The following is a 23,962-nucleotide window of genomic DNA, read 5'->3' on the forward strand; positions in this document are numbered from 1 at the left end:
GGCCCAGCCCTTTGTGGGTGCTGCCATCCTGGGCTGGTGGTCTTGGAGAAAGCAGACTGAGCAAGTCATGGGCAGTAAGCAGCACCCTCCATGGCCTCTGCATCAGCTCCTGCCTCCAGGTCCCTGCCCTGGTTGAGTCCCTGTCCTACTTCCTTCAGTGGTGGACTATGATGTGGAAGTGTAAGCTAAATACTTTTCTCCCCAAGTTGCTTTGGTTTTGGTGCTTGGTCCCTACAATAACTCTGATAAGGGCAGAAACTGGTACCAGGATAGTGGGTATTGCTGTGACCAACCTGACCATGTTTTGGGGAGGACTGTGGAACCCTGGGTTAGAAAAGCCACTGAGTGTCCAAAGCTTGGGCCATTCTGTGGGAGCGTGGACAATAAGAACGCTGAGAAGAGTGCGGATAATGGAGGCCTGGCCTGGGAAGTTCCCGAGGGAAGTTTGAGAGCACGTCCTTAATGACTCCTCTAAGGGCTTTTGCATATTCTGAGTTGAGAATCTGTGGTTCTAGTTAGCTGGGCTGAAATATCAGTGGTGATTAGTAAGGAACCAGAAGTACTGAACTGAAACTTTTGTTTTGCTGAGGTACTTGATGCTGACCAGCTGTGGCTGAAGAAATCAGCTCCGAAAAGAGAGCTGCATCACTGAGGTGAAGTCTGGTGGGAAGTGTTTCTTCTGATTCAACACGCAGAAGCTGTGTTCCAGAAGTGGCCAAGGCTGTAACTCATGCTGGCAGCTGAACTTGGTAGTATAAGAGTCACCCAGGTGCAGTGGTAGGTCATGGAGAACAGCTAACGCCTGGCACTGTGAGGCAGGGCTGCAGGCCCTGAAGAGAGCCTGGAGAGGCTGTTGGTGAATGTGCAGCCCAGTTGCAACTAGAGACCCTGGTACTTTTGGAGATTCCAGTACCATGAAATGAGCACCAAGGACAGCAGCGGCTGGAGCGTGGAGCCAGCTAGAGCCTTGAGGAGACAGCCGTGTGTGCTGCAGAGGGTAGCGCTGGAGAAGCGGCCCAAGCACGCTGGAGGACCCCAGAAGATGGTGAGTGGATCCAGATACTGGATACTGAGTTGTTAACAGTTGGAGTTTGGTTTTGCTTTGATTTGATTGTGACTATGCCCTGGTTCTTCCCTCTTGAAGTAATATGTACATTTATTTATTTTATAGTCACCCAAGATTGAGACATTGGATTTTTTTAAAGTTTCAGTTTTAGAAGAGACTGGGTGTTTAAAAAGACTGAATTTTTAAAGACTGAGACTTTTAAATTCTAGGGTGTTTTTAATATAATGTAGATATTAACATGTGATCCAGAGGATGGATAAGAAAGGAAAGGTTACAGCTTACTAGGGGTAGGCTTGTGTATCAGGTTGACAAGGGATCAACCATGCTGGTTAGAGAGGTAGGTGGGTGGTATTGCACCGAAAAGAGGAAGTACCTTCCTGCATGGCATCAGATCAGAAAGCGAGCAGACAAGGGGATCATGAAAGAACATGGAGGCTAACAATGATTTTCTGTCACCTAACTACACAGAAAACCTGCAAACCCTAAATCATGCATTAGGAGGCATCTGCAGTATGCCTTCATTCACTGGATTACCCAGTAGCTACTCTCCACTGAGTCCTGAATGAAGAAATGGGATGCAGGAATGAAGGCAGCATTGGGCCTGGTACAGGCTATGACAAAGCAGCTGACGCTTGTTCTTACCTGCCATAGTGCGAAAACACTGGCTTTCCAGAAGCCACTTCAGTAGCATCCATGTACTCCTTCACGAAGAGAATTCCTTTGCTGTAGAAGGAGCATATCAGAATAGGATGTGTACTCGAAGATTTCAGGGGACTGGGCCTGGCCCAAAGAGGAGGGCCAGTGCCCCTGCCCAGTTTGATGGAAATGCAGAAGCTCACGAGAAGGGTAGAGGGGCTAGTGGGCTCCACAAGCCAGGCTGCAAGGGTAGCCGCAGACAGAGATGCAGGCTGTTGATGCCATTGGACAAGTGGCCTCAAATCTTAGGCCCTGGGTTCATTTTGTGTATGGTTTGAGAGATGTAAAAGATGGCTCCCTGAACCAATGGTAGCACACCCTCTTCCATGGAAGCTCGAGCCCCCAGCCCTCTCCCAGACTTGGGTGTTGCCGGCCCTCTGCTTTCTTCTACCTCTTCTGTGGCTGAGTCTCCTTCTACATTCCACCCACAATCAGAATGTTGTCAGTGGCTGAGCGACAGATGGCTGGTTCTTTCCACTCAGCACCTTACCTGCAGCATTGACCTGCTACTTCATATTTCCTTATCAATCATGTTCTGGGGACCTACAAGTCACCTCACTCTCTGCTTTTGGGGAGCCTTCCAAGCTTTGGAAACTAGTTCTGCTTTATCATGGTTCAGTGTAGTCCCAATGTTGACCTGCAATTCCATGCTCCTGACCCCTGGCCTGATATCAGCAGAGAACTGTTTTGGTATCTCAGCACATACCTCTTATTCAGCAGGGTACCTAGACTGGCATCCCTTCTTGTAGACTAAGAGGTGAAAGAGTGGGGGAGAGAGAGAGAGAGGGAGAGAGAGAGAGAAAGAGAGAGAGAGAGAGAGAGAGAGAGAGAGAGAGAGAGAGAGACAGACAGACAGACCTGGCCTCCCTGGCTTTCATGGGTCTTCCCAGGCATGTCCCTCAGGGATGCTAGCAAGGCCCTGCAGATGGCAAAGCCTTGCCACCAGCTGCATCTCCTAGTGTCCTATAAGTAGCTTCTTGTTGAGATGTGGAGAAGGAAAGCATGCTACAGGACCATGTCCAATCCTACCAGTACGCTTGGGAAGTATAAGGTTTATACTTGCGCAACTAAGAACTGTACTATATCTGTCCATTTGCTACTGGGATGCCAGGAGTTGAAGGAGACCTCATAGAGAAAGCAACACAGAAAAAAAGTGACATCCTTTACTTGCAAGGAGGTTATGGGGAACCTCCATGAGTAAGAACATCACAGCTTAGTTGCCCTTCTTACGTAGTTGAGCTGCAGTCCAGCTCACTTGAGGCAGTTGGCATACGCAGCTCTTCAGAAGCGGCAGCAACATTAACAGTGACCGCGAAGCTTGAAGGGCTCTGCAGCCTGGTAGAAATGGAGAAAAGAGTGAGCTTGGCTCTACTTTCTGAGTTAAATAGTGCTTTATGGACTAACCTCAAGTTTGCTACTTCAAGGCCTTTGAAAGCATGCCAGTGTTTGGGTAACAGTAGCTGCTCTTGAATGTTCCTGAGAGATTAGTGAGTGGAGCCTCTCTCTATGCAGATGAGAAAACCCAGGTAGGATGGGGAGAGACACTGCCTAAATCAAAATGATTCAGGGTGAAACGTCTTTCAATCTCTACTGTGATTTCTGGACTACAGCCTAGAACCTTGGCATCAGTAACGTATCCATCAGGCAGCCAGGAGGGAGCAGCCAGGGCAAACAGTATAGTGTGCTAGTTCGGAAACCAGAAAAGACAGTTTTTCTGCAGGATTAACTCCCTCGCCCCACATCAAACTCCCTGGAGAACTGCAGGCCATGGGAAGAGAGTTGGACTCATGCATTAATGGGAAGGTAGGTAAGATGCACCTCATTCTGCAAGACACCAGTCACCTTGGCTGCAGCACATGGCCCTGGGCCTGGATGTCAGCACCTAAGTAGCTCTCGAGGCCTTTCTTTGGCCAGCCCTTACTGACTCAGCATGCATAGCACAGTGATTAACAGTGCAGGCTCTAGACTCTTGCTGCTGTGCATTCGAATTCATGTTAGGACCCTTCATACCGAAACAGTAAGATCCAGGAGTTACGAGAGACCCTGTCTCAAAAAATAAAGTAGAGAGGCTGGGGAGAATAAAATGTGATGACTGAATATGCAAAAAATCTAGGCAATGTGGCAGTCATCTATGACCCCAACACCGGGGACGTGGAAATAGGGGATCCCTGGGGCAAGGTGGCTAGCTATACTAACAGGAATTGGCAAGCTCCAGGTACAGCAAGAGACCCTGTCTCAAGAAAAAAAATTATCAAAGATAACTGATGCCAATTTCGACCCACATACATGCATCTGCACCCACTTTGTATGTGCACATGCAAACACATGCACACACCACACACATACCCATGCAAAACATTAATAAAGTGGAGAGAGATAAACACACCTGGGCTCATCCTCTGGCCTCCACATACCCATAGATGGGTAAGCATGTCTGCATACACTTAACACACATGCACACACAGACACACACACACGCACGCACACACACATACAAAGGATGCCAGCAGTAAAGAGACAAAAAAAAAGGAATAAAGAAGACTTCCCAGTATCTGCAATGTAAACAGCAAGAGGTCTCCAAAGTTCTTCATCCTTTCCAATGACTCCTCTCCCTAACCTACAAGGCCTGCCTCTGGTCACCTTCCTCTATTCCTATCAGCCACAGGGCCCTTCTTTCAGGCCCTCTTTCCTCTTCCCTCCCAGCTGCTACCGGCCTTCCCTGTTTAACAACACTTTGCCTGACCCTCTTGGCCCTAGCGCAGGATTTTCCTAGGCTGATAACAAACAGAAAAACAGTATGCACACCTTGGCGATTAACAGTGCAGGCTCTGGCCTCTGATTGTATCCTAATTCCTGTTAAGACTCTTGGAACTGAGAAACCCGGGAAGCAAAGGTGAGAACAAGACAGTGGGTCAGAATCAAGTCGGAGGGCAGAATAGCCAGGACAGCCAGGAAAAATAGAGAAAAGTCATACTAGACTTCGAAAAATAAAGAGTTTTTTGTTTGTTTGTTTGTTTTTTGTTTTCCAATGAGAAAAAATATTGTATAAGCACCCTTGGTGTAGCCAGGCGTCAGAAAGCTCCCACTCTGACCATCTTGGTGGGGGTGGCAGCCTTTAATTATGGCAATATGTTTCAACCACAACCCCATGAATGCAAAACTCCCCCAAGCCCACATTTTCAGGCTTCAGTGGCTGCTGCACTGCAGCCCTGTTCTGACATATGATGCAATGACTCTTCCTCGCTCACTCCGCTTCCTGCTGCTCTCTAGCCCCTCAGGCCTGTGCCGTGTGTGTGTGGGGGGGTGGCCAGTGCAGGCTCTTACTTGGTATTATCCAGTTTCATTTGCTGCTCGGGTCCGCTGGGGCTGCTCTGTGGCTCTGGAGTGCTGGGATCTGCAAGTTCTTGACTAGACACAGCTTGGTCCCCTTGGCCACCTTGTAGGACCTCAGGTGTCTCCTGCCAGGCCTCACATATCTTGGGGGTCACATTTTCACAGGCCGCCGGAGTGCTGAGAAAGTATATATTATGTATATGTTATGTATACATGTGTGTGTGTGTTGTGTGTGTGTGTATTATGCCAAGAGGAGCAGAAGCCTGACCTTGCTGGGTCTCTGGGGTCTGGCTATCACTTCCCAAGGGCATTGGGTAACCCATCTCAAGAGCCAAGCAGACACCTAACTCTTAGAAAGCAGGCAGTATCAAAGTGGCAATCAGAGGAAAAGGTTTGGTTTCCATGGCTTCAGTCTTTACTAATTCTTCCATTTATCCAAACATTTACTTCTTGGTACCACACCCAAATCATCTTCATTTCCCCAGGCCCTCCAGTATTTTCCTTCAAACTTCTGGCCTAAATGGCTTCGTGTCTCTCTGATTTTTACCGTTGATGGTTAACCTTGACTGCCACTTGATGGGTTTAAAGGCATTCCTCTGGGCAGATATATGGGGGGGGGGGGTTCCTAGAGACACTGACTCAAGGAAGGAAGGTTCTCCTTGAATAGGGGTGGCAGCATGAGTTGGGACGCTGAACTGAATAAAACAGTCAAAAGGAGGTGCAGAGCTGAGCGGCTATGGGAGAGACTCAGCATATGTTTCTTGCTCAATATTGTTTGTTATATTTATTATTTGTTACTATTGTATATAGTTGTATTTGGTTTGGCTCTATCTTATTTAGACAAAAAGGGGAGATGTAGGAGAGACTCAGCCAATCACCTTACTTGTAGGGCGGGGTCCCCCGAGGATATTTTTTTACTTATAAAGATTGCAGGCATGCTCCCTGCTGCCACTTCTGCTTTCCTGTTCTCTGAGGGAACCTCTGGTTCTGTAAGTCTATTTCCCAATTAAAGCTGTATATATTTATTACAATTTCTGTCTGCATTCATTTACGCCGTTACAAGCGGCATTCAGCTTGGCTTCCCGATTGCACTCCCAGTGTGAGCTGCTGTCCCATGCTCTGATGCCTTCTGACCATACCGGACTGTTTCCCTCAAGCTGGGGGTCCAAATCAATTCTCCTGTTGAGAAACTGCTCCTTGCAGGTGGCCACCGCAAGGAGAAAAGCAATTAATGGAACTTTTTTCCCATTTCATGTCCTTGCTTAAGACTTTAGAAGAGAGGACACTCAATTAGTGCCTCTGTTTTTCTCATTTCGAGTTAAAAAGAAAATAGAAATGGAGAGAAACACCTACCGATGAAGTTTGGGAGCCTACAAGTTTGGAACCAAAGGGCAGGCTCCCTTTATATCCCTGAACCACATGGATTTTCCCATCAAGCTGATAGCGACAGCTATCCAGACAACTGGGGATTTTGTAGAAAAACAACAGACCTGTTCTCGAACACTCCCTTCACGTGTAATCTATAAGCTAACAAACCTCGACACTCTAGACAGAGGTCACATCTTTACTCTACTCCAGCCTACTGGGCTGACCTGTCACCTGGAGCCCCTACAGGCACTTCAAAGTCAGCAAGACCAATGACCTGAACATCGCATCTGCACAGCAACTCCTCAAGCTTCCGCATCCTCAGCTAGTTCCTTTCCGCATCCACCCTGTCACCGCAAACAGAAATCTGGGCACTGCCTTTCTAGCGCCATTGCTTTTAATTAAAGTCAGCATCACCTGTAGCATTGCAGCTCACCTGCAGCCTGAGCCACAACCTCGCATGGGTCTCCTGCCTTGTGCGCTGCACATCTCCCAGACCTGACACCCCATGCAACTTATCTCCAACATGAAACCAAGTTGGTTGGCCCTCTGGCTCCTCGGGAGCAAGTGATTGCCTAGCACCTCCCAGTGCTTCTTGGCAGGCCACCAATTAGTTTTCATTCCTTGTAGTCTCCCCTACCCTTTGCCTCTGGTTTCCTCAACCTGGAATGCCTTCTTCAGCATGTCTATTGGGGGGAAATTCTCCTTAGCCTTCAAACCCAGCTCCATCCTCAAGCTTCCTGGAAAGAAATGCCCATCCATCACCAAAGGAAAGGACAACAGGACCAATCACCTTCTCCTGCATCTGTAGGTTGTGCTTTTTAAAGCTTACTTCAAAATTTTCTGTTGTTTCTTCATTGTACCTGGTACTGTGTCACAGAAGGACAATTTTTTTAAAAAAATTTAAAATATAAAGCATTTTGTATACTGAGCACATTTCGCCGGTTTCCTTTCTATTTCATGCCACTGATTTTGTGTACCTTTTCTTTCTTTTTAAAAAAAAAAACCATCTAGGAACCATAAAAGAGAGAAAACATGATTATTTATCTTTCTGGGACTGGCTTAGTATGATGACCTCCAGTTACACCCCTTTTCCTGCAAGTGATGTAACTTTTTTTATGGCTAAAAAGAATTCCACTGTGCACATGGAGTGCATGTCCTTTATCCACTTCTCTGAAGCTGGAGACCGAGGCTGCCTCAATCCCTTGACTGTTCTGAATAGTAGGCTTCAGGTTTTATCACACTGAAGGAAGAAGCCACATGTATGAAGTTGTTTAATCAATGTCCTTGCTCAACTGTACCTTCTCCTGTCTCCCTGGTTCCTAGAGTCTTGACTCTTCTCAGTATCTCTGTCTTCTCTGAGGAATCCTTTGCTTTGCTCCTCATGACTGCCTAACACTTTTGTTTGCACCCTAGAAATCACCAAGCAGCACAAGGACTCTGCATGTAATGGTCTGCGTGCGTGCCCAGAGATGTGTGGGCTGGCAGGCGAAGAGCATTCTCGAGAGCCTGGCCTTCATAGTCACCTCTATCCCAGTCCCAGTCCCCATCAGTCATGCGGGCACAGACACCAACACCAACATTCTTCTTCACCCTTTCTCTCCCTTCCTCACAGTCTATGGAACTCATACTCTGGGTCATACTTTGACACCATCATTGTATAAATGAAAATAGTCTTCACCATCCCTAGGACCCCACACACAGACACTCTGGGAGACAGACTTCCCTCCTGCCTCGTGCACTGGGAAATGGCCAGGCTTCTTGCAGTGATCACAGCCCCATCCCAGCTTCCTAATCCCAGGAAGTTGTCAGTGCTGCCTGAGAAAAGAAGCCAGGCAGTGGCTGGGCCAGTGTGTCACACAATGGCCTGGACTGAGAGAAGCAGATCCCTCCTACCGCGTGGCCATCACACACACCTTGGCTACAGGCATCAGAAGGCCAGGGTAAGACCTTACCTGCTGGTACGGGCCTCAGATGGGGCGAGCTGACTGAGTACACTGAAGTTGTTCCCCAGCTCCAGGGTGCTGGGATCTGCAGGCTGTTGAGGGGCCACAGCTGGGTCTCCCTGGCTGCCTTCTGTAGTACCATATGTCTCCTGATAGGCCTGGATGGTCATGGGAGCCATGTTCATCTCCCCATCAGCTGAGGGGCTGAGGAAGAAAAAGTATCATAGAGAGAGAGTCCCAGGGGACTGTTCCACCTCACTCTACTGGCATCTCCCATGGCCAGAGGATGGGATACTCTCATCTAAAGAGAGGAGCCAGGTACTGCTGCTCCCTTGTCACTAAAAGTAGTGTTTGTGACCATGGGGCAATGCCTGAAGCACCCGTGCTGCACACTCCATGGCAGGGGCCACAGGAAAGGCAGCAGACGCCCTTAGATGGTGTTCCCCTCCTCCCACCCTCCCTTGTCTTCAAGCACTGAGACTGGGACCCTGGTATCCCAGCATTCCCTCCTGAGTCCCTCCTAATTCCACCCTCCCACAAGAGAAGAACATGACCACTATCCCTGGAACGCATCTGTGCACATCAAGCCCATAGCAGGCAGGGCTCTAAGCCGCTGTATCAAAAAGAATGAGTGGTAGCCATGATTTTCAGCCTCAGGTGAGGAGAAGCTAAAACCCCTCTGCAGCGAAAAGAAAGCAACTGTCACATCCAGCTCTATCGGGAAGAAGCAGTAGTAGAAACAGAGGTTGTCCTGGTCAAATGAGCCAACAGAACAAAGACTCTCCAACACTAAGCCACTGCAACTTCAGGAGCTGTAAACTTTATAGGTCATGAAAAAGAGCGAGCAGCCAGACACGCCCAGGAGGCCCTTCTGTGCAATGTAGCATCCGGGAGGAGGTGTCTTAGTTTCCTGCTGAGCTGCTTGCAAGTCCGGTGGGCCAAGAGAAAATAGCAGCAAAGGAGGCCTTTGAAGGCCTCTGAAGCCTGCACAGAATCTGGTGGTTCAAGACAGCCACTGCCAACTCTTGACCTAGCTACACTCTGCCTGGAAGACAACGTCACTCTCTACATATGCCTCCTTCCACAGTGTAACTCACTGCCTGGCAACACTTGCTAGCAGTGAGACCCTCTCATGTAGGATGCAAACTAGAAACAACTCGGGCTAGAAGGAAAAAGGCAAACAGTGTGTTATTAAATGACTGAATAAATGGATAAAATAAACCGGCAGTGGGAAAGCGAGGCGAGCTCTCTGGAGTCTCGTCGGATAGTTTCTCTACAACTACTTCCTTTAGCTTGATGGTTTTATAAAATGAGTATTTGATAGTATTTTGTGACTCCCCAAATGTCCTGTGTGCTTTACATATGTAAACCCATTTATTCTCTTTAAAGTCTATATAGTAGGAGCTATTTCTGTTATTGTTCCTGTACAAGCTGAGCAGCACGCCAAAGGTCCCAGAGAGTTAAATCAAAGCTTCAGAATCCAAGCTCTCAGCCCTCTATGCACAATCAAATGAATACTGGGCAAAATCCCTCTAGCTTCTGACAGTTAAATTAACTCTATGACCTTGGCAAAGTTTTGCCCCGTGGCTGGTCCTGACCTCATGCTCCTCAATTAGTTTGTTTATCAAATGTATAGGGAACTGTGAAATTACACAGTAGAGTCCCTGTCCAGGAGAGAGAGGTCAGTCATGAATGACCTTGAGGTCCAGCCAGTACTGTAGTAACCCCTGCAAACAGCCCAGGTGAGGCCAGCCACAAATTGGCCACTGTAGCCAACCGCACCCTCCCCACCCCACCCCCCACGCAGAGATGGTGGGGGGGATGGGATGGGCAATGGGCAACCAGGATCATTTGTGATCCTCCAGCGCTATCTTGTGGCTGGCACAGGAACTGCAGCAGGAGAAATCTTGACGCTAGTCTCTGGAGCAGCCATTTCGCCTTTCCTGCTGTCTCATACCCCAGCTAGCTAGTGGCTGCAGGAAATGGCTGCGCGAGTAGGCGAATTCACACCCAAGCTCTGGCCTAGACACCCACGCGCAGCGCATCATGCGCATGCGCATAGCCGCAGGCATAGCACCAAATTGTAGACCTGCGCAGTTGAAGTATGCGGCAGTCTAATTAGAATAGGTACAGGCGCACGCGTTCTGTACCCGCGGTGCGTGTTCGAGGCAGTCTGATTGTACCCGTGGTTCACTTTGACATTTTCAGTGTGTGTCCCCGAAGAGATGGTAATAGAAGAAGGCTTGTCATCCTTAATACAATGAACATTGTAGACTGGATAAAGCTAGTGTGTGCTTTGAAAAGAATCAGGCAACATTTTCACTTGTTTAGCAGCGCCCAGATTCCTATCCTTTAGAACCCACTCTTGGCTGTGACATCCAAAAATAACTCGGCTTATTATGAGACCACACAGGAAGGTAGGGGGTAGGCAGAACAAACCTCTGATTAAGAATTGCTCTCCTAGTAATTAAAGGCATGGTGGCACACACCTTTAATCCCAGCACTTGGGAGGCAGAGGCAGGCGGATCTTTGTGAGTTCGAGGCCAGCCTGGTCTACAGCGCAAGTTCTAGGACAGGCTCCATAGGTACAGAAAAACCCTGTCTCAAAAAACCAAAACCCAAAACAAAACAAAAGAACTGTGTGTGTGTGTGTGTGTGTGTGTGTGTGTGTGTGTGTGTTTGCATGTGTACCTGCACATCTGGAGGCTAGAGGACCACCCCAGGTGTTACTCCTTAGTTACAGCATCAACTCCTTTGAGACAGGGTCTCTCACTGGCCTGGAGCCCACCAATTAGGTAAGACCAGCAAGACCCAGAGAGTCTCCTGTCTGCATTTCCCCGATGCTGGGATGCCAAGCGTTTTGTGTGAGTTCTGGAGGTGGAATACAGGTCTTAGTGCTTACACTATAAGCACCTTGCTAGCTGAGCAATCCCCTCAGCTCCCTACTTCTCTTCTCAGGAATGATCTTCTCTTTCTTAATAAACTGTATCTACTTCTACTTCTATCTCCCTGTTTCTATTCTCATTGCTCGAGAGGCTGTCGGTTTCCACTCTCCACTAAGCTATCCCAAAGACCCCTCCTCTGTCGCACTGATTTGTTAGTCAATGAGGGCTCATTGAAAGCAGGAGCACATCTTCGTTGTCTGTGGCCCAAGTGCCACACCAACAACGGAAGGAAAGTGACCTCGCTGGACTAGAGAGTGCTTCATTGCAAGCAATGGTATGTAACGGAAGGCTTCCTGGCACAGACAGGCCAAAAAGTTCCAGCTGGATCTTTTGTCTCTTCATATATTTCAGGCCAGCTCACAGACATAGCTGGCTTCATCTTCCTAGCCAAAGCCTGATAGCTACCCAAGCCGCTGGGTTTCTAGCACTGTCTGCTAATGCCTTACCCCTTGGAGTCTGTTGCACTGTTGCTCTTCTTGTCAGTCAGAAAAGAAATTATCATGGCGCCAGACCTGAGGGAAGAAAGCACAAAAGTCTGCTAAGGCTCAGAATGCCTTCTCAGGGGAAAGGGAAGGACTGAGTTTGTCAGTAAAGATTGTCCTGTCTTTGATTCCGCCAGTCACTGCCATTCCTAGTGCTGCCTGTCTGTCTCTCCCTGAGATTTCTTTCCCACAATCCAGCTGGTTGGGGCAGACTACAGTCTATACAGGAGGGGTTCACCGAGAGTGGCTGCTCAGCCCCCTTTTCCACAAATCTCCACCACTACCCCAAGTGGGTGCATGTAGGTTGGTGCTGATATTTCTGGGCCAACAAACTCATCACATGTCCCTCTTGTAGTACTTTCAATGGCCGGGACACAGTTCTGGGTCAGCCCCCTAGCAGGCTTTCGGTCCAGCCATGACTATTTGATGGGGCAAAGGTCTGAAGATAAGGGGATCCTTGGCCACTGGAACTGAGAAAGCTGGGAGGGCTCTGTGTGACAGCAGGGTCAGTTCCTGAGGTGCTGGCTGCACAGTCACTCGGACCTAGAAAAGGAGTGAAGCCAGCAGCTGAGTTCAGCCCGTGGAAGGGGAGCAAAGCTAATCTGAGGTCACAACTCTATGGCCCTAGCAGACGCTGGGCAATGAAGAAAGAGCTGCTCACGTAGATGCTTGGGGGAGTAAGACTCACTTTCATCCCCAAACAGCCCGTTATCTGGGGTAGCATAATGTGGACTCAAACCACAGTTTTGATGCCTCTAAGCTCTGGGATCTTGTTTGGTCATCAGTTTTATCAGTTAATAAATTATGAATGATAATCATATCTGTCTCATGAGCATTCTCAGTTCATAGCCAGCTACTTTAAATAACATTTGGGTCATTGCGTCTGCGAACATGTTCTCCACTCCTGTTGAGCTCTATCTATGGTCACCGTTAAAAGCATAGCTCCTTTACAATCCATCTGTATCTGCCCAGTGGATCTGGTATAGCACTCTCTTACCTAGGCTTCCCGGACCTAGGCCCCATCTTCTTTCCTGGCAGACTGATGCTCACAGTGCACCCATCACTTACATAAGCCCCTGCCTTCCGTATGAACAGAGCCCTTTATGTTGGCTCCTAAGCCTGCTTATGTTAGTTGCGCAATTATAAGAACCAAATTCAACTAATGAGTAATCTCATACAAATGACTGGGAAAGGAGGGTAGTGCTTTCCAGGAGGGCAACTTACAGTCTGGAAAGATTGTAAACCATTTTCTTAAAAACAAGCAAACAAAAAGCAATTGGGTGGGAGGGATGGCTTAGATGATGATGAAGAGTTTGTCTTATAAGCCCAAGACCTGGCTTCAATTCAATGCCCAGGACTCATATGCAAAACAAAAAGCCAGATGTGGAGGTGTGCATTTGTGAGCCCAGCACAGTGGAGGAAGAAACAGTCAGACCCCTGGGGATTGCTAATTGGTAAGGCCCAGGTCCTGGTATGAGACCCTATCTCAAATCACAAGGTGTATGGTGCCTAAGAAACAACACCAGAGGTTGATCTCTGGCCTGAACACACATGCACACACATAAGCATCCACATGAACACACATACACTTGTACACACAAAGTCAAAACTAGTATAAGACGACTGTGACGGACTATAATAAGCATCCTACAAATCTAGAAGATTCTTCATACTAGTTTGCAAATGACTTTGAGGTTTCGTCTTACTCTAAGGAAATGGATTTGTTTTATGAGGAGTTTGGACTTAATTTCAAGTTAGAGGGGGGCCACCGGGAACTTGAAAGTGGGGATAAATGTATCCTGGTTCATTTTGGGAAGATTTTCTGACGTCTGCACAGACAGCAGAATGAACCAAGTCCATGACCCAATGGCCTTTCCTAGACCTGCTCAAAAGCAGATTTTAGAGGTGGTGCCTACTATGTCTGGTTCCAGGCACCCACTGCAACTAGTTAAGTTAGTGAGAAATCCAGTTGGGGAAGCAGCCAGAAGAGCATCCTCCCAGGATCCTTCTGGGTAGACTTCAGGAGGTCATGGGGCTGGGCTGGCCCTCTAGCAGTTTCAGCTCTCTACAGACCAACCATAATGTTGTTAGCACAGTTTGAAACTGTACTATTATTTTGCCAACATCTGTATAACTAGCCTTTGTCTCCGGGGATGATTCCTCAAATCACCCGCTAAGAGTGGCTCCTGACTCAGCCAGGGCTTCTTTCAATGACTCTCAGAACATTTGATCAGGGAAGAGTGCGAGGCAAGCAAGAGATGGAGGGGCTTCTTCCTCTTCTGGAAAGGGAGAAAGAGACAAAGGGACCCTAGATTTGTCTTCAGAGCTCAGCCATGAAGGAAGAAGGCACTGATTCTTCCATTTTTATGTCATTTGTTAGTTTGTTTCTTTTAGTTTATTCCACCCAGGACCGGTCCTTGCTGAGGGCTAGGCCTTTAGCTGGGAGTTAGTGCCTTGCATTTGCTCTGGAGGAATCCGAGAGTCAGTGATAGAGGTGTGGCAGTGGCTAGACCGAAATGGAAGTAAATCCAAGAGCAGAAAATCCAAGAGCAAAGGATGGGGGAGTACCGGAGAGAGGAGTCCCGATCCCAGCAGTGCAAGCAGTTTGGCTGCTTGAACCTGGTCTGTCACAGGGATCTGTGAGAACTGTCTCCCACTAGAATCTTACCCTTTTTGCTCTGCACCCGCACCTGCTCCAGCCAAACCTTCTGGTGGGGATTCTGGGGCTTCTGGTTCCTCGCTGCCACCACCCAACTGTGCAGCTGATCTGATATTGGAAGAGAAGCATTTGTTGACTTTGATCAGGCGCAACCTTGTGTAATTTTGATGTCTTGAGTGTATGTCTGATGACTTGGGAGCAGAAGTCCTTGCTTAGCTCCCTAAACTGCTCTGATCAGAGTCAATCCAAGCCTAAGTGGACTCTTTCAGCAAGTATTTCTGTTTCACTCAAATTTAATGGGCAAGGAACATGAACAGAAACCAAATGAGCTAGAAACTCAGGGGGAGGTAGCCACATTAGTGGCCAATGCTCACCAGAGCAAGAGACAGGGAATTGGGGTTGCTAGCAAGTCAGAGAGGGCAGACAGAAAAACTTCCCTTCCTCATCCATCTAAGGCCCCCTTCCCTCATTCTCAGGGTTCAGTCCACACTAGGGGTCTAGAGCTCCCAAATGAAAAGCGGGGGAGGGGGAGAATTGTGAGAGGGAGAGCCTGGTCTGGAGTTGGTGCCCCTCTGCAATTTGATATTTGGGGAAATACTACAGTTTTGCTCTCTCTAGGCCCCCCCTCTCTCCCCCTCAACTTTCCCCTCTGCAGACAGGTAGCAATAGTATAGTGCTGATCTTTAGTTCAGCTGCTGACTTTGGATCCAGGCCCATGGAAGTCCTTTGGTTGAGTGCACATGGGCTTTATATTCTGGGGAAGGTCTATTCACCGCAGTGAGTTACCTTTCCAAATCTGTGTTGCAATTCTTAAACTTAGCCTCCCAAGCTGAATCTCTGTTGAAGTCTTCAGAGCATGATGCTTCATTGGTTTTATGGGAAGGCCTGCAGAGGAAAGAAATGACTTAACTACTCCTCAGCCACCCACACTCTGATGCTCACCTCATCCTTAGATGTTGCTTGTCTCTTAGGTGCTGAAAATTTGCTAATGATGGGCTGGCCAACTCACAAATCCTCACTACTCCTCACTGGTATCGACTAGGGGCCAGACTCTATTCTTCCAACTTTCCACAGGTTAATTCTCCACATCAGTTTCAAGACATGGGTACTATTGCCATCCATGCGCGTTTTCCAGATGAGCCGCTTGATGCTCAGAAGGCCTGAGCCGGTGTGCTCCAAGTTCCACAAGTAACAAGAAGAGCTGGAGCCCAGGCATCTGCCCTCAACTTTCTAATCCTAATTCCTCATCAGGGAGCCGTGTTATCAAGTCCAGGAGTCAGTCTTGGCATTACTCTGGGTCACCCACCAGTGGGTCTCTCCCTCAGACTTCCAATCTCTCTTCCCTCAGCCCTGTGATACCCTCTGTTTCCCTGGTTCCATATTTCTGGTATCCTTTTATCTTCTCCACCTTATCTGTCCTTTACCAATTCATGTTCCAGTGTTCTTCCCTGTCCACATACTCCACCAACTGCTACTCACACTCCTTTCCTGCCATCATCTAATGACCTCCAAATGTCCCCAGGCAGGAACGTGGAAGTCAGACAGAAAGAAAGGTGGCAGAGTGTTAGGTGATTGATGATGGAGTGCTGGGTAATATTGTCATCCATGCCTGGTTTCCAGGTGTCCCACCTGATGCTCAGGAGACCAGAGAGCTGTGCTCCTTCGTCTGGGATCGTGCTGCTTCTCCCAGGAAAAGAGCTTGGACCTTTGTGCTCCTCATCTTAAGCACAGGGCACTGTGGCATTATAAACCATGGAAGCAGACCCAAGAACCCCACCCCAATGCCTTCTAAAATACACAGACCTTGGTTCTAAAATACACAGACCCAGTGTCCCCACCCAGTTTGGCTGGTTAGTCCTGTCACTTTCTGAGGACATGCTATGGTTGATCTTGTCAGAATCAGTAGTTCTGTCCCAGGGAGTTCCAGTTACCACTGGGTCTCAGGGCCAGGCTTTTGGCCTCACAAAAACCAAATACTCATTACATAATTATTGTTGAATAAAATATGGAGAGACTGGTAGAGAATGCAGATTGGCCACACCTTTTACCAACTAGTTATCCCCACAGTGCTAGACTGAGCCTCCTGCCTCCTACTCATCTTGAGAATGGTGCAAAGGGAGGCAGGACAGCAATGGGGCCTCAGTACCTCAGGGCTTCCAAGTCCGGGGCCACCAGGCGGAGTCCTGCTCTGGGGGTTGTGATCTGCAAACGGACGATCTCCTCAGTTTTCAAACTGCGGGCCAAAGGAGAGACTGGAGAATTTCTGGGAGAGAAGCTTCCTCTTTCCCTCTGTGTCAGCACCCAAGAGCATTCTCTGTCTGGTGCTTAGCTGCAGTGTGATACCCAGACCCATCTTCCCCACCTCTTTGCCCTCATCTGTTCTTTGTTTGAGTCTTCTTGGCACTGTAACTAATTTCAAGTCACTGATTGTAGGCGGGTGAAAGGGTATTGCCAGTCTCCTACTTGGAGCTGACTCTAGGCCAATCTTAGAAAGTACAGGGTCTTCTAGATGGACATTTGAACAGATGTGTCTGCTAAGAGGAAGCTGTGAAATGGGCTTGAAGTAGAGACGAGGGTCTGACATGGCTAGGTTGACATTTTAGAAAGGCCACCAGGGTATGGGAGGCAGCAACCTGAAAGTGAGACAGGCAGAACTTAGATGACCTGGCACTGTCACCGCAGCACTAGACCTTCCTAGGTTGCCAAACACAGCCAGTCAGACCAGCGGGAAACCATGTTACCAGCTCATAGTCCAGAGATGGTTCTTGAAACCCACCTGGGTTCCTGGCTTCCAGAGGGGCTGGGAATACTTGGTATACACCCAAGTAGAATTGCTTGAGACACGTGGGCTCTTCCTCCATTTACACTGGCAAAGAAGGCAGATGTGAGAAGTGCTGGAGACAACAGGCCTGCCCCCTAGGTGGGGTAAACTTGGCCAAGTTAGAGAAGTACCAGGAGCAAGTGTAAGAACAGGACGCCACTGCAGTGGCCCGTCTCTCACAGCTAAGGAGTGACTGTTACCTGCCAGAAACAGATCGTGCTAGAGCAGCGGGCTCCTGTTTTTTCTCGGGAGGCACATCCTCATCCACATCAACCCTGTGGGCAAGAAAAGAGGTCCCTGTGGTTTTCTCAGCTATCTTGATGCTTTTACCGGTGTCTTGGCCACTCCAGCTCAGGGGGAGTGGGTAGGACATTATCATTGGGCTAGTTCCTGGATCCCAGGGAACTTCATTTGGAAATAGGTTCTTAGGAGATATAAAAAGGTTAAGACGAGGTCCTGCTAAATTAGGAGAGGCCCTGAATCCAATGGCAATGTCCTTCTGAGACTAAGGAAATCTGGACACAGATACAATCGATGTGAATGAACAAGACATTAGCTTGGTGAGGCAAATACGATTTGTCCCAATCCTTCCAACACCCCAATTTCAGAGTTCTGACCTCCACTTCTGGGGTTTTAAAGCATTCTACCCCATTATTGAGAGCTAAGAAGCACCCACTATTCTCCAGTACTTTGTGCTGCCGCTCCCTGCTTTCTTGTCAGTGACTGTCACTCAACAGCACCCTATTTCCACTCCGCTCTTTGCTCTGCCTAGGTATTGGCCGGAACACTGGTTCCTCACTGACTTTCCACCTACAGCTTATTATGGATGCCACCTTATCTGGAAGGCCTTTGATGTCCACTCAACTAAAGGTCCCAGTCCCTCAGATTCACCTTCATATAAGTTTCTTCTCTATCTTCTATCCATCATTTTCCTCCGACAGAAATTGATCCTTGCCTCACTCAGCTAGTAGTCTCCTGACAAAGCAACCATTCCCCTTTTCCCCGTTTGCCCTAGAGGACCAATCCATAACATCCTCATCAACTCCTAGGGAGTATCTCTCGGGGTTCTGGGCAACAGGAGAGTACAGGGCAGGGCCAGAGCAAATGGACTCTTGCTATGACTGGGGAGGACAACTCTCTTTGCTCCCTGACAGGAGGCTCGCTGCCTGGCTAGCATTTGGCTCCTGAGGCTTCCCTTCCCTTGGTGATACTCACCTCTTTGCAATAAATGGGGCCTGCAGCTCCTGGGTAGGACTGCTAGAAAGGAAGCAGAGTGGTAACATGTTGGAAAAAGCTGAAGGGCAGGTGCCATCTTACAGCCTCTCCTGTTCCCAGTACCTCCTGATTTTATTCTAAGAAGTACATCTGAGACTCGCCAGAAGGTCAAAGCTGGAATACCCTTATTCTTTCACCAGTCAGAGGAAAGCCGAAACCCCAGTAGAGAAGGACCTCAGGTCATGGAGTCAGTAATGGCCAAGGCAGGCTCAAGCCCACGGGGCCTCATTCCTGGACAACTTACCTAGTGGACTTCTTAGCCGCTGAGAGGACATAAGAGTGTTCCCGTGGGGCCGTCTTCCTCAAAACACCACTTGCAGCTTGTGACCTGGGGTGGTATGAGGTGAGGGCATCTGACGTGTGTCAAACTAGCCACTCTGCCAGCCTAGCCTTGGAGATTCATGGACTGGCCCAGGAATACCCTCAGGGAGTTGAGGAGGGTAAGCTAGGATAGCACTGCTCTAAAAACTATTCAGAGGAACCATGGACACTGAGGGAAGGACCTTTTCTTAGGGAGCATGTAGCACATGTCAAGCTCAGCCCTGGATGCTGACATTCTCACACTGGTTCATCGATCCTCACAACCAGGCAAGTAGGTGCTGATATACTCCATAACTGATGGAGCCTGGCCACTGCTCTGGTTGTTTGCCTAAGTGCACACACCTAAGCAAGTGTCAGAATGGCATTCAATGTGAGGCACCTCCAGAGTTTCTTATTCATTCCCCATGGCCCTGCACTATCCAGATTTCAAAGCTCATGCAACTGTGTGCTCTTTTTGCACAGAAGTGCCATCCTTCCAGGCCTTCAAAAGGGACTGTCACTATGCTTCCTAAAGCACATATGAGCTGGCTGATGCTGGCCTTTAGTTGGGCTCCTCCGTTGTAAGCAAGGGGCACTTGAAACTCTGGAGACCATTCCTGCAACCAAACAACACTGCAAACACAATAAACCCAGAGATGGCGGGTGCAGACAGCCTTTCCCGGGGCACTTTACCCTGAATATTATTCAAGTTTCTTGAGACAGTTTGAATCTACATGTGAGCCTTATCCATAGTCCTGTGTTTCCTAGATTCTACCCATGCAAGGTTCTCAGGAGCGTCTCCTGAGCTGGCCCAGCACTGAGATGTTCACGAACTTGTGGAATGCCAACTGGACCTACACACCATGAGTGTCCTCACGGATTATGTGCTATGCACTTTGTGCTCTGACTGGTAGAATACTTTCCAGCACAGGCTCTGGCCCTGGCCGTACTCATGGCTATGCTTATAAAGGCTAACATTACCTCCGTCTCTGTTCATCTGAGGTGAAGGGCACCTCCACTTCCTCGGTCTCTGATGTGGAGCTGTGCCTGATGTTGTACGGTGCCCTGTGGGGGAGAGAAATAGTTATGAATCTTCTTCCTCCATGTCCTTCCTGTTCCCTGTTGCAAGTTACTCCCCTTAGCACCTTGGCTTCATGACTGCCAATGCCACTAACAGGACGATGGGGCAAGGAATAAGCTGTACAAGGATGTGGAGTCCTGGGAAGTGCTGGCACAATCCAGACATTTGTCCAGAGCTCTCCTCCTGGGACTGGGGCCCTTGGAAGGAACCTCAAGTGAAGCGAAGCTTTAGACACAAAATGCCCACAGCAATAGTCTATGGGGACAGTGACAATGTAAGAAACATCATGCCTCCGAGCATAGCTTAGCTGAAGCCAGTCCTGCCTGAGAACTTGAGACCTAAGAAGGGGCACAGGGATATATCCAGAAAACACAGACAGTGAGCAGCAGGCCTCATAGCCATGGCTCATTGTCCATTTTCTAGAATGTGCTCCTTCCAGAAGTTTCTTACAGCTTTTGCTTTGCCTCATATAATTGTATTAGAAATAGCCATTCAATTTTCTAGAGCTGTGTCACCCTCTGCTCCAGGCCACAGTTATAAGTGGCAAGGCTGTCAAGCCAATAAGACTAGATCTCCCCAGATAAGTGACTAGTTTAGAAGTAAGTGTCCATCTCCCCTCGATGGGTTCAGTGTCTGGGATCATTATATACTTACAGTTTCTTATAATCTTCCGTAGTCATCTTATAAGCAGAGGAGTGCGGAGCAGAAGCAGAATTAGCTGCTCCTGGCAGTCCAGAAGCACTAGAAGAGCAAGACATTTCCATCTGCCCAACCACAGGTCAGCTCTTGCCTCTACCTTTACCCACACAGCCCCGTAGAGATGCGGGCCACTAGGAGATGTTCTTCCTTGTCGTCAGCCCTGCCAGGCACTTTGAGCATGACAGACCCAGCTCCATCACAAGGAAACAGCCCGCCAGGCTCTCATTTGCATAATGACTAATTGCAAGGTGTTTACATAACATGCCTCCTTGGCATAGTAGGAAGGTGAACTAAGCACATGACTTCAATATTCTCAGCAAGGTGCCAGCTGTGAGGCCAATGGGACATGGGGTAAGTAAAATAAAGGCCTGTGGGCACTAGGAAGTGGAGGCATAATCCACATCTCTATGCAGAGCTCCCCTCCCAGCCACTGCCCTTGGCCAGTGGCCAGAGCCAGGCAGGACATTCTCTTACTCCTCTGCTAGCCCTTCCTTGGTCTTGGCTCGGGACAAGACTCCCCCACCTTCCTATTGAGCATCTGGCCAGCATACAAAGGATGTACCTTCTTGGAGCTCCATTGGTCTTAGAGTGGTGCTGTTGGGAGTTAGATGAGCTGTCTATTGTTCGGGTGAACACTCCCCTACAAGAGACACCGAAAGGTATTGAGAAGTCTGGGTGTGGCCCTAGTGGTATGAGGATGCAGGTAGAGTCTTGAGTTCACTTACCGTATGATGTAACCAGCAGGAGCCTTTGTGTTCGGAGAACTGCCAAGAGAAAAGGAAACATGAAGGGAATGGCAGCTTCACTACAGAGCTCAGGCCACCGATTTTTACTGGTTCTCAACTACAGCAGATGGCTATCCCAGTATAGTGGTCAGGTGTATCCCAATATAGTGGCCAGGTGCCCACTTTGCTCCACCTAGCTTTCCTTCAGTCTCTCCCAGGAACCTTGCCATGGCTGACTCCACCCCAGCCATGCCCAGCATAGTCCTGGCTTACAACAGGGTGCCAGGCAGGCTTGCTCTATGGTTTAACATTTACTGCAGAGTTCCAGAAGTTTCTGCTTTTCCAGGCACCAGGGCCTCCTGGATCAGACTGAAAGTCCCTTGGTCAGAGCCCAGGCTGCCTCAGTCTGGGGCTGAAGCGAACAGAAGGTAATGCTCTTTGGCCTTCTCTTACCACTCCTCTGGCCCCTAGTGGGGCTGAAAGTGGAAAATGTTAGTTTCTGGGCACTGGGGCTTGCTATGTGTCAACAAAAGATGGTGTTCAGAAGACTTGGGGGGGCACTAGGGAGAGCATGCTAGAAGTAGTGAGGGGGTAATCTTGGGCTCAGGCAAGGCAATGAGGGCCCCTTCAAGGAGTTGGCGAGAGGACAGGTCTCAGCAGATCGTCCTATCCAGAAATATTAGAGTTCTGGGCTGGAATTGTGCAGCTAGGTAGGTCTAAGGGTACCACAAAGCCCTAGCTAGCATTTATTCCTATAGACTGTGATTTTATCAGGGAGCAGCTTCTTGGAGATAGCCAAGTTGCAGAAACATTCAAAGGGAAGCTAGTTAAGAGCACCGCCTGCTCATCTAAAGGTCCTGAGTTCAATTCCCAGCAACCACATGGTGGCTTACAACCATCTGTAATGAGATCTGGTGCCTTCTTCTGGCCTACACAATAAATAAATAAATCTTAAATAAATAAATCTTAAAAAATAATTGGGGCTGGATAGATGGCTCAGAGGTTAAGAGCACTGACTGCTCTTTCAGAGGTCCTGAGTTCATTTTCCAGCAAGCACATTGTGGCTCACAGCCATCTGTAATGAGATCTGGTGCCCTCTTCTGGCCAGCAAGCAGACAGACAGAATACTGTATATATAATAAATAAATAAATCTTTAAAAAAAACATTCAAAGGGAAGCCCAAAGAGCCTGTCTTATCCATGTATTTCAAATGACTCAATTCAGCCTCCCTATGTGCTCCCTATGTGATGTCCACCCCTCCTTGCAGCAGAAGAGCCTCTGGGGTCCATTTAAGACTCAGTTAGGTACCACCTCTTACCTGGCATTTGATCCCTCTCCAACTGATGAGGGTGTAGCGTAGTTTTGTCCTGAGGGAAGCGCTCTGTGGAAAGACAGGACTTGAATATAGTGGCTCCCATGCTCCCTGCCACCTGTTAACCTGTGGCTCCATCCCCAAACCGGCCTACTATGCACCATCACCACATCTTACCTTTTCCTCTCCCGACCTACCTTACAGGTGTGTGACCACACATGCCTCAGCATCCCATCTGTGGCTGTGTTCAGGCTTTACCCTCACCTGGTTGGTGACCCACAGCCTGACCTAGCTCTAAATGGTGGAATGTCCTCAGCATCCCTAGCTAGGGTTGGGTGCCATGCCCCCACCCTCAGTGTTGATTGCTGCCTTCCCTTCTGGACTTGCCTCCTGGACTTACACAGCATGGTCATCTGAGTCTTCGTGCTTAGTTATCCAGCTCTTGTCGCCCTTCAGTGTATTTCGCACTTTCATTTGCTTCAGGACATTTTTCTGCTCCTCTTCACTGGCTGACAAAGGTTTCCCTGGCAGGGGCAAACCTAAGAGCCTTAACGAGGGAACCCCAGCCCCTAGTCCCAGGGCCCTTGCCAGCCATCCCATTATGAAGTCATCCATCGGCTGCCTGGGCAACGTTCATGTCCCTCTAGGGGTTTGCTGGTGATAATTCAAGCAGACATGTAGCTCAGGCTCACCTTTTCCATTACCTCCTGAAGTGCTCATGATGTTTCGTTTTCAACAGAGTTGTAATGTTACTAGTGGATTCAGTGGGCTCCTGGGATCAAAGACAAACACAGATTTGTCAATACATGAATTTCTAATGGCTTATTGGTCACCTCTAGAGTGTGAATGTGGTGTGTCCCCTAAGGGCTCTTGTGTTGGAAGCTTGGTCCCCAAAGAGGTAGTGGGACTTTTGAGAAGTGAAGCTTGGGGGGATGTGGAAATGGCTCAGTCAGTGCTAGGCATAATAATACATCCTTATTGCTATCAGTGGGAAGGCAAAGATAGCAGGATCCCTGAGGCTTGCTGGACAGTCAGTCTAGCCAAATGGGTGAACTCTAGGTTTACGGAGAGTTCCTATTTCATACAGTAAGGCAGACAGTGATAAAGACCCCTGCTATTGACCTCTGATTTCCACATGTGCATATGAACATGTACACACAGGTCCATCCATACTCATCCCCTCTACCCACACACCCATCCCCATCCCCCACAAAAAGTAAGGTTCAATGAAAGGTAATTAGATCGCGGGGACGACTG

At 48.6% G+C, this 23,962-nt stretch overlaps 1 protein-coding gene across 1 annotated transcript in view; it reads right to left on the reverse strand.

The window, feature by feature from the left end:
- LOC121440428 (zinc finger protein 185-like) overlaps positions 1-23,320 on the reverse strand; it is a 35,925-nt gene extending 12,605 nt beyond the window's left edge. Inside the window, exons 1-18 of the mRNA XM_041641185.1 lie at positions 23,106-23,320; positions 22,712-22,774; positions 21,394-21,432; positions 21,231-21,308; positions 20,624-20,710; positions 19,870-19,953; positions 18,833-18,916; positions 18,529-18,567; positions 17,514-17,588; positions 17,269-17,358; positions 16,639-16,725; positions 15,279-15,377; positions 14,502-14,600; positions 11,798-11,863; positions 8,416-8,610; positions 5,088-5,272; positions 2,993-3,104; positions 1,709-1,789 (exon numbers count right to left, since the gene is read on the reverse strand). Of these exons, the coding sequence (XP_041497119.1) occupies positions 1,709-1,789; positions 2,993-3,104; positions 5,088-5,272; positions 8,416-8,610; positions 11,798-11,863; positions 14,502-14,600; positions 15,279-15,377; positions 16,639-16,725; positions 17,269-17,358; positions 17,514-17,588; positions 18,529-18,567; positions 18,833-18,916; positions 19,870-19,953; positions 20,624-20,710; positions 21,231-21,308; positions 21,394-21,432; positions 22,712-22,774; positions 23,106-23,320 (1,778 nt within the window). The remainder of the gene's footprint in view (positions 1-1,708; positions 1,790-2,992; positions 3,105-5,087; positions 5,273-8,415; positions 8,611-11,797; positions 11,864-14,501; positions 14,601-15,278; positions 15,378-16,638; positions 16,726-17,268; positions 17,359-17,513; positions 17,589-18,528; positions 18,568-18,832; positions 18,917-19,869; positions 19,954-20,623; positions 20,711-21,230; positions 21,309-21,393; positions 21,433-22,711; positions 22,775-23,105) is intronic.
- Between the last annotated feature and the right edge of the window lie 642 nt (positions 23,321-23,962).

This window comes from Microtus oregoni, unplaced genomic scaffold (assembly GCF_018167655.1).
Source record: "Microtus oregoni isolate MIOR12 unplaced genomic scaffold, Mior012 000067F_ref0000223, whole genome shotgun sequence".
Classification (NCBI taxonomy): domain Eukaryota; kingdom Metazoa; phylum Chordata; class Mammalia; order Rodentia; family Cricetidae; genus Microtus; species Microtus oregoni.